Raw genomic sequence first — 10,848 nt, 5'->3', positions numbered from 1 at the left:
TGCGATTTCTGAGGCTGGTGACTCGAATAAACTTATCCTCAGAAGCAGAGGTGACTCTTGGTCTTCCTTTCCTTGGGCGGTCCTCATGTGAGCCAGTTTCTTTGTAGCACTTGATGGTTTTTGCAACTGCACTTGGGGACACTTTCAAAGTTTGCCCAATTTTTCGCACTGACTGACCTTCATTTCTTAAAGTAATGATGGCCACTCGTTTTTCTTTACTTAGTTGCTTTTTTCTTGCCATAATACAAATTCTAACAGTCTAGTCAGTAGGACTATCAGCTGTGTATCCCCCAGACTTCAGCACAACACAACTGATGGTCCCAACCCCATTTATAAGGCAAGAAATCCCACTTATTAAACCTGACAGGGCACACCTGTGAAGTGAAAACCATTTCCGGTGACTACCTCTTGAAGCTCATCAAGAGAATGCCTAGAGTGTGCAAAGCAGTCATCATAGCAAAAGGTGGCTACTTTGAAGGACCTAGAATATAAGACATATTTTCAGTTGTTTCATACTTTTTTGTTAAGTATATAAGTCCACATGTGTTAATTCATAGTTTTGATGTCTTCAGTGTGAATGTACAATTTTCATAGTCATGAAAATACAGAATAAATTTTAAATGAGAAGGTGTGTCCAAACTTTTGGTCTGTACTGTAAAAAAAAAAAATAATCAAATATCTATCCCCGTTCCTCCGCTGCTCTGGTCTCCTCAGCGTCTTTTGACTCTCTGCAATGCTTGGCACAGTGGGTACACTGTAGTAATGTCATAGTGCCCTCTGCGCTGAGACATCACAGAGAGTCAGGAGATGTTAAGGAGACCAGAGCTGCTGGGAACGGGGTGAGGTGAGAATTTGAAACAACTGAAAGTACAATGCGGGGGGGGGGGGGGGTGAGGGGCCCCACAGCATGTCAATGTTCCCGACGACAAGTGGACCCCCCATTTGTCCAGGGTCCCGGCACTTGCCCGGTTGCGCTGGGCGGTGACGCGGGCCCTGCTATTGAGGGACGAAAAATCAAGTATACTTTATGATTGCAAAACATTTATTATACAGTAAATAAATGTTATGTACATTCTATATACAGACAGTTTGTTTATATCTATACAACTACTGCAGTCTGATAGATTCCTATATTCACAAATCAGACACATACAATGAGAATAAACTTCTAAAGGTAAAACATTCAGTGGCAGTAAGATTTTCTAAGGGTGCGTTCACATGATTGTATTTTCAGTCTGTGTGCTGCCAGTCTGGAGAACAGAGAGCACAGAGACCCAATGGTAGCATATCTGCTAGTGCACATGGGCTACTTTCAAAAAAAATCTGCAGCTTTTTCTAGTCAGGCCCTAATTACGTCCGCTATGTGGGAAGCAAACAAAGCTACAGTGGATTCAGTCACGTCGACAATTTGCTTACATGACTGGTCTGTTAAATTCACTATGTGAATTTACCTTTCAAAGTAACACCATGTTGACTCTTTTAGTGCTTTCACAATATTGGTTTCATCTGAAGTAACTGGGACACATTTTTTAAATAAATCTCATTCTCTTTATTTCATTCTAAACATCGTCATTTTGAAAAGCAGGGTTTGAGTACTGATTGGAATCTCCATTGGCCATCTTATTCTTTGCATAAACTGTAGTTTCAATGGGTGGCCACTGTTTGTCTTCTTCTAAAAGTGTCCTTAATTTTTTATAGTTGCTGCTGGGTTTAAACTTGAGACATCTCTTCAAAGCCAACCAGAGAGCTCTGTTATCCAGAATGAATTCCTAAAAAATACATGAAAAAATCATTTACCTATAGAGTTGCTTACTTCCATTATCTATGGATCTATGGCACATTAAATAACAACATAACTATAGTAATGCTAAAGGAATGCTAATTTTAGTTTCCTTGTAAATGGTGTACTCTATTTTTTTTTTTGCGGAAATAGCATGCTAACCGCCTCACTTTTGAAGACGTGGCTGCAAGCACTGTTCTCAGAATTCCAGTGCCACATTTTCACAATTGAGACCACTGATACCACCATCAATCAGCAAGTTACACCTCACCCTATGCATAGAAGATAACTTAGTTTCTTACTATCTTCATGGCTTGGCTATTTTCCATTTTTCGTTTTTCTTTTCCTCCTCTTTTTATTTTTTCGTCCACATAACCATATGGGCTTGTTTTTTGCTGGACAAGTTTTACATTTGAATGGCACCATTGATTTTATCATGTGATGCACTGGAAAGCGGGGAAAAAAAATCTAAGTGCATTGAAATTGCAAACAAAGTGCAATTCCACAATTTTTTTATTTTTTTTATTTACCATGTTAACTGTACGGTAAAACTGACCTTGTAATTTGATTCTCCAGGTCAGTACGATTATGTAGATGTCAAACATGTATAGTTTTTTTTTACTTAAGTGGTGGAAAAAAAATTGGCAATTTGTAAAAAAAAAAAAAAATTGCTTGTGTTGCTATTTTCCTAGACTCATAACATTTTAAATTTTGGGGATATGGAGCTATGTGAGGGCTTATTTTTTGTGCCATGAGCTAATGTTTTTACTGATACCATTTTGAGGTAGATATAAAGTTCTGATGTGTGGAATGATGCGACACCCTGCTGGCACATGTTAATGCTGCTGTCAGAGATTGACAGCGGCATTTAACAGATTAACAGACACGGGCGAAGCTCAGCTCCACCAACAACTGTTAGAGGCAGATGATGGCTGAATAAGTCAGCCATCATCTGCTGGGAAAGATGCGGGCATCAGAAACAGGGAGACGAGATATGACATAACTGTATGTCATATGTTGTGAGGATGTTAAAGGGGTTTTCACATGATTGATACTTATCCACAAGATAGAGAATAAGTTATTGATTACTTGGGGTCCAACTGCTTGGATCCCCAGTGATCCCAGTGTGGGATCTCTGCAGAGTTTCATCTAAATGGAACAAAGGATGAACATGCCAATCTCTGCTCAATTCATGTTCTTTGAGACTGCCAAAGAAAGACAAGTAAAGCAATGGAAAAAAAATAACATTCAGTCTTGAGAAAACCCCTATAATTTTGGCAAATGCCATAGTAATCACCCAGATGTTCATCCTGATTAGAACGTTACAAACTGTGGAACAAGTTGTGTTTTACATATTGATTGCTACAATTGTACATGTACAATCATTAAATGATAAAATAAATAAATTGTGTATAGTTACAATGATACTGACCTCTACAATAAATGATGAAACAAGACATATAATGAGCATAACTAACATGTGGATTCTCCAGCTCATGGGAGTGCAGACAAGCTGTAAGGGAAAACAACACAAATATTAATAATATTTGGAAGATGAATCGCTTATAACAATTAAACTATATTGCTATCACAATATATTATATTCAAACAGTTATTGGTTATGTGGTTAAAAATGTGCTTACCTCCAAAACAACATACATGTTCTTGAAATTTGCAAATATAAAAAACAGGGTAAGCGTAAATTCTATTATTAGTGTGGCCACAAAAATATCTAAAGAAAAAAAGAAGAATTTTATTTGTCACACCTACAACCAAAATTAAACTGAATAATGTAATGACTCAGATTAATATATTAAAATAATAAATGTTATACAAACAGAGCTACAATACCTTTGTATTATTACATATATATTCACTCACAGTTTGTATACAATGGTTTTCGGAATGGTTTCCCCTTTGAAAAGACAAAGGCCAAGATCACAAAGTGTACAGCGGTGAGCAGCCATAGTGTTGAGTTCTCAAAACTTTCATAATTCTTCTTTGTTCTTTTTCCAATTAGCTCATAGGTAAGGTTCACGTTCAAGCTTGAGTTTACTGGATTACAGGCACTAATAATGATGATATTAGGAAACATCATTCATTACTTTATCACAGTGTTATCCATTACACTATTCTTTTCATCTACTAATTGTTTTTTTATACTAGATATGATATGAATAATTAAGAAAAAAAAGTATAGGGGTCTGTTTGGATACTAAAAAAAGTACAATTTAGTTAAGACTGCAATGATCACAATTTAACTACTCACATAAATTATTTTTCTAGCTCAAATAACTAAAAAATTTAATTAAAAAAATGTCTGCAGCACTTCTATTTCATATAGTCTCCCTAATTTAGGTACCTAAAAATTAAGAATCATGCACATGGTGCACTTAACTTGAAAAGCAGTCATCGAAGCAATATAGTTCTTTATTATGGTCAGAGCTGGTTTTAGAAATAACTGTGGCCCAGGGCAATAAATAAAAGTCTCCAAATGCTAACATATTTTGACATTACACAGAAACATTTAGGAAGTATTTACACAAGCCGAATTCAGGCAATTTATCACAGGAAAAAAATATATTTTTGTACTGTATTAGCGAGTAGATAGAAAAATCACAACTATTCTCTTGCATCAAACAAGGGCACTCCTTATTAGTGTTGAGCCACCCCCGTAGTGTTCGAGTTCGGTTCGGTTCGTCGAACACCCGTGTGTTCGCCGAACTGTTCGTCGAACTGTTCGTCGAACACCTTCGAACACCGTTAAAAACAATGGCAGGCAAACAAAAACACATAGAAACACATAGAAAACACCTTCAAAGGTGTCCAAAAGCTGACAAACTGCTCAGAAGACATAACTAACACATGGAAAAGTGACAAGTACATATAGTCATGCGAAAATAAAAGAGGTGGAGGAGTAAAAGGAGGGGGAGACACAGATATAGGCATGTCATGCCCTTCTAAAATCCAAAAAGTGAGAAGCCGACACGGCCAGTCCGCTCCTGCCCGTGCCACCTACGTGTCGCCGGGTTTGTGCCAGAGCCGCGGTGAACCCTGACGGCCAGCCCCCCTCTCCCAATACTGGTGCCTGTCCGCTGGTGGGTCGAGCGAGCCCCCCTGTGGTGGAGGCAGCTCTAAGCTTTTTAATTTAAATTGTCTCTCTAATTTGAATGAATACACTTTAAATCCATTTACAAGGATCTATTGGAGGGCAAGTCTCATGCCAGCAGCCGCGTAATTCCAGCTCCAGTAGCGTCCACTAAAGCTGCTGCAGTTAAAAAGCTTTTATAAGGATCGAGCTCGGCTGTCCACCGCAAGGCATCCTACTGCCAGTCCCAGCCCCTATGCCTTGGGGTGCCTCCTGATGCTCTTCACTAAGTATCCCATGGTCCCGAATCATTTCCTTTGAAAAAATTAAGTGTCTAAACTACAGGTGGTGTAGCTTGCTTAACAGCCGGGATAATCCGCTGACTAGCAGACACTGCTACTAGGCACAAAGTATTTCCTGGGCTAGATGCAGTTAAAAATTTGTAATTAGATACTCTCGTTGGATGCTGAGAAAGCATTCCATAGAGTCTCCTGGCACGCCATATATGATTCTCTTAAAAAGCTTGGGGTAGGGGTCTAGGGGACCCTTTTATAGCCAAAATCACGGCCCTGTATCGCAATACGTCACCTAGGCTGAAGATAAATGGAACTGTAGCACCCTGAGGGCTCGGTTCTACAGACGTATTGCACCTCACCCAGAGGTGTGATATCCCACTCTCAGGTAAGGATGGAGTGTGGATCAGGACCCGACACCTGCATGCATTACACCACATTGCCGTGGGGCAGGGCGACCAATATGCCCCTGAGATGGGCACGACAGTCCCTGTCCCTGGCTGGAGTGGGGGGAGGGAACACTGAGGAAGGGGAACCCTGTAGTGCAGGAGCAGGGAGGAAGCAGTTCCTGGGTGCATTGAGAAGGGAGTATAAAAGGTGGGCACCATCTTAGTTCAGTGCAGAGAAGTCTGAGCAGAAGTGGCAGGGAGCAGGGGCTCTGCATGAGCTCTGCTCCGGAGGCGGGCCTAGTAACAGAGGCCCAGGCCTGGAAGAGGGAGAAGGAAGGAAGAGGAGCGGAGAAGGCTCCAGGAACGAGGAATGAAGAGATCCCAGGGGTGTGAACGGGCGAGTCGCCACCGCACGCCCGAATCCACCTGCGTGGAGGGGTCAGGCCAAAGGGGGAGACCGGTCCCCGAACTAGTGGAGGCAGGAAACGACCCTCAGCTAGAAACCGGAGGCTCTAACATTTTATGTGGCGCAGCCCCTCACTACACCCGCTAGGAAGGCACCACATAGGGTCAGGGAAACTGGCGCCAAGTTTACCAAGAGGAGGCCCGAGGCAGCCGGACAGAAGTGTTGGTAAGAAAGGCCAGACAAAGGACACACAAAGGGGGTCCTGTGAAGTGCTCCAAAGTTATCTGGGAGTTGTCTGAGCCCCTCACCTGGTGAGCACAGTACGACGTGGGCAGCCGTTACCTGCAGACGTGGTCTGGATAATAAGAACTGTGAGTAAAGGCCCTGGACTGCATCACTGACTCCGTGCTACGCTCTGCTGCACCCACAACACCAGCCTCAGCAGTCTGCCCTGGAGCGGCGGTTCACTCTGACCGCAATCCACGGGTGGCGTAGTCGGACATTTAAACATCAAAACCACATAAATAGTTCCGCCACTGGTTTGACCGCCCTGAGCCACGGAACCGGGTTGCCGCCACGGAGACTACAACCACCAGCATCCACCAAAAAGGGTCCGGCTCCGGGTGTCCCAAGGCCCAGGGGGCGCGTCAGAACATTTTCATCACCTTTCACAATCACCAATGGGACAAGGCAGGGATGTTCTCTGTCCCCTCTCTTATACATCCTAGTGACGGAGCACCTGCTCTCATCAATTCGCTATAACCCCAATATTAGGTGGATTGAGGTGGGAGGCACCGAGTACAAGTGCTCTCTATTTGCTGATGATGTCCTAGTATATATCACTCAATCACATATATCCATCCCTGCTGTTATGGCTGAAATAGATCACTTTGTTACATGGTCAAATTTTAAAATCAATGCAGCGAAGTCTGAGGCCCTCGATGTCTCCCTCCCCAAATCCATATAGGATTCCATCCAGTCCAACTTTCCCTTTGCCTGTCCCTCACAGGGTATCAAATACTTAGGAATTCCTATTCATAGAGACCTCTCCCATCTATGTTATCTTAATTTTGGGCCCTTTATTGAACAACTCCATACAGACCACGGTTGGCAAGTTAGAACTGTAAGATTCACTACGTGAACCGCTGGTGTTTTGTGGAAAAGCACATGTACACTGCGTTCCAAATTATTATGCAAAAAGTGTTTAGGAGTGATAAGGGAAGAATTTGTTTGTTTGTCAGTTAAACTCATTGATGGTGATGTGTGTCAGGGCTCTTTATATCACTGTAAGCAATTGCAGACACCTGTGCTAATTAGTTTGGCAGGTGTGTCCAATGAAAGGCAAGACTACTTAAGAAGGCTCTCTCACATTATTAAGCAGTCTACATTTTCTGCCAAAATGGGAAAGAAAAAGGATGTGTCGGCTGCTGAGAAGCAACAAATTGTGGAGTGTTTAGGTCAAGGCATGACTACAATCAACATTGTGCGATGATCAGGATGAAGTGTCTTGGCAATCAAGAAGTATGTAGCTGATTCACAGTACACACGTGTGCGTCCTGATAAGGGCAAATTGAGGACTCTTTCCTACAGGCAATTATGTCAGGTTGAAAGAGCAGCGGCCAAAAAGCCTTGTCATAGCAGCAGACAAGTTTTTGAAGCTGCTTGTGCCTCTAACGTCCCCCGAACAACAAGATGCAGGGTCCTTCAGAGGTTTGCAGCTGTGCATACGCCATCCTGTCGACCTCCTCTATCCACTTCACACAAGCAGAAACGGCTCCAGTGGGCCAAACATTACATGAAGACTGATATCAAAACAGTTTTGTTCACGGATGAGTGCCGTGCAGCGCTCGATGGTCCAGATGGATGGAGTGGAGGATGGCTGGTTGATGGACACCCCACGCAAACACGGCTACAGCGCCAACAAGGAGGAGGTGGAGTAATGTTTTGGGCTGGAATCATGGGGAGAGAGATTGTCGGCCCCTTTAGGATCCCTGAAGGCGCTAAAGATGAACTCCATAATGTATGTGGATTTTCTCAAACAGCACTTCCTGCCATGGTTCAAGAAGAAGAACCGTGTATTTCACAGCAAGATCATTTTTCTGCATGATAATGCACCATCTCATGCTGCACATAAAACATCTGCATCTCTGGCTGATATGGGCATAAAAGGGGACAAACTTATGGTGTGACCCCCATGCTCCCCTGACCTCTACCCCATTCAGAACCTTTGGAGCATCATTAAAAGGAGGGTCTATGATGGCGGGAGGCAGTTCACATCTAAGCAACAGCTCTGGGAGGGTATTCTGTCCTCATGCAAAACAATTGAAGCAGAAACCATCCAAAACCTGACAAATTCAATGGACGAGAGAGTTCAGAAGCTCCTTTCGAACAAGGGGTCCTATGTGAAAATGTAACATCACCTAGAATAAAGTTTTGAGTTGAAAACTGTTTGATTTCAGTTTCTAACAACCTGCTAATGCTTATAATTTCAAAAATGACCATTTTTTTGGTCTTTATTAAAATGAAAAGGTTGATCGAAAAGTTTGGGGGATCTAAGAGTGTGGCAACCCAGTAGTCATGATTACTTCGAATTCTGACAATATGAGGGTCATGCTGCAGGTAGTGCAGCAAGAAGGCACTTATGTGTCTTGCGCATCTCGGAGCCCCAAAATTATTTTCCGGGCTAGATGCAGCTAAAAATTATTTTTAATTTTAAATCTGGTGAAGCTTTAGTATAGATGGCCTAATAGGATCAGTGCTGCACACTGCTACAAAGCCCAAATTATTTTCCAGTCAAGATACAGATAAACATGATTAGTAATTTGAAAGCTTAAAACGGTTGGTAGGGTGATTTTAACCAATCATCAAGCTTTTACTCTCCCCAGGATGACACAGGGGTAGAAAAGTCGTTTCGGATCCATGATTTGTTCATCTTTATGAACGTGAGTCTGTCTACATTATCAGTGGAGAGCCGCGTGCGCTTATCTGTCAGCACACCACCAGCAGCGCTGAACACACGTTCAGACAGAACGCTGGCTGCGGGGCATGACAAGATCTCCAAGGCGTAAGTGGCTAGCTCCGGCCATTTATCCAGATTGGAAGCCCAAAAAGAGCAAGGGTCCAGTGACACAGTCGTGGCTTCAATGTTTACTTGGAGATACTCCTGTACCATCGTCTCTAGGCGTTGACTATGTGTCAGACTTCTTGTCTCCTGTGGCCTTGCAAAGGATGGGCTAAAAAAGTGGTGAAATGATTCCGCAAAATTGATGTTACCAGCAGATACTGTGGTTCTGTTACGGTTTGAGTGCTGAACACTTGACGGTCCCACGGTTGGCAAGTTGGAACTGTGAGATTCACTACGTGCACCACTGGTGTTTTGTGGAAAAGCACATGTAAGATTCTGCAACAGTCTCTGCTGATACTCCTGCATGCGTGCATCCCTTTCTATGGCAGGAATAATTTCTGCAAATTTACTTTTGTACCGGGGATCTAACAGTGTGGCAACCCAGTAGTCAGGATTATTTCTAATTCTCACAATTCGAGGGTCATGTTGCAGGTAGTGCAGCAAGAAGGCACTCATGTGTGTTGCGCATCCAGGAGCACCAAGTCCCTGTTGTGTTGGTGGCGAGGTAACAATCATGCTTCCTTCCTCTGTCCTCTCCCACCAACCTCGCACAACAGAAATGTGATCAAGGTCTCCCTCATCTGATGAGTCTTCCATCAGTTCGTCCTCCACTTCTTCCTGGGCTCCTGCACCTTCCTCACTAGTTTGGCTGCTACCATGCGCCCTGGTAAAACCATCTCCCCCACCCTCACATGCCTGCCGCCTTGGTGCTGCCGACCGTCTGGACCTTGCAGATGTTAGCCCTTCCGCATACAACTCCTCCTCCTCTACTTCCTCCACCTCCTCTTGTGCCACCACCTGACTCCGAATTCTGTTTAACATGTGCTCCAGCATGTAAATCACCGGAATAGTCATGCTGATAATGGCATCGTCAGCACTAAACATCTTCGTCGCCATTTCAAAACTGTGCAGAAGGGTGCATAGGTCCCTGATCTGAGACCACTCCTCCAGCGTGATTTGCCCCACATCTGAATCTCGTTGGCCCAGGCTATACGTCAGAACGTATTGCACCAGGGCTTGTCGGTGCTGCCACAGTCGCTGCAACATGTGCAGAGTTGAATTCCACCGGGTAGGCACATCGCATTTTAGCCGGTGAAGTGGCAGGCCCAACGACTTCTGTAGAGATGTAAGTCGCTGAGCTGCGGGATGCGAACGGCGGAAGTGAGCACACAGCGACCGTGCCCTCTGCAGAAGGCCATCTAGCCTGGGATAGTGGGCTAAAAATTGCTGGACAACCAGGTTCAACACGTGAGCCATACAAGGCACGTGTGTGACATTGCCCCGGCGAAGGGCCGCACCCAGGTTTGCAGCATTGTCGCACACGGCCTTCCCTGGTTTCAGGTCCAGTGGAGACAACCATTCATGAAATTGGTTCTCCAGAGCTGACCACAACTCCTCAGCTGTGTGACTCACATTTCCCAGACATTTCAATGTAAAAACCGCCTGATGACGTTGAGCCCTACTGCCAGCATAGTAAGGAGGTGTGCAGGATCCCTTCTGCGCAGTTAGAAAGCTTGTGGCATGACCAGACAGGCTTTGGGTGCAGGTGGAAGACCGAGAGGAGGTTGAGGAGGCAGAAGCAGTGGAGGAACTTTGACATAAAGAGGATTGACGCACAACTCGTGGGGACGGCAAGACTTGGACAGCAGCCCCTTGTCCTGCTGTCACCATAGTTACCCAGTGCCCAGTCAGCGACATGTAACGCCCCTGTCCATGCCTACTCGTCCAAGTGTCTGTGGTGAAATGCACCCTGTCACACACAGAGTTT

General features: G+C 44.1%; 1 protein-coding gene across 1 annotated transcript in view; it reads right to left on the bottom strand.

The window, feature by feature from the left end:
• Nucleotides 1-1,024: 1,024 nt before the first annotated feature.
• The window catches only part of LOC141259318 (probable cation-transporting ATPase 13A4), a 153,266-nt gene continuing 143,442 nt past the window's right edge, over nucleotides 1,025-10,848 (bottom strand). Inside the window, exons 27-30 of the mRNA XM_073675072.1 lie at nucleotides 3,662-3,849; nucleotides 3,424-3,512; nucleotides 3,213-3,293; nucleotides 1,025-1,769 (exon numbers count right to left, since the gene is read on the bottom strand). Of these exons, the coding sequence (XP_073531173.1) occupies nucleotides 1,560-1,769; nucleotides 3,213-3,293; nucleotides 3,424-3,512; nucleotides 3,662-3,849 (568 nt within the window). The 3' untranslated portion in view covers nucleotides 1,025-1,559. The remainder of the gene's footprint in view (nucleotides 1,770-3,212; nucleotides 3,294-3,423; nucleotides 3,513-3,661; nucleotides 3,850-10,848) is intronic.

This window comes from Phyllobates terribilis, unplaced genomic scaffold (assembly GCF_046119375.1).
Source record: "Phyllobates terribilis strain yellow unplaced genomic scaffold, ASM4611937v1 Scaffold_3__8_contigs__length_932513732, whole genome shotgun sequence".
Lineage (NCBI taxonomy): Eukaryota > Metazoa > Chordata > Amphibia > Anura > Dendrobatidae > Phyllobates > Phyllobates terribilis.
This window is presented reverse-complemented; position numbering and strand designations above follow the sequence as displayed.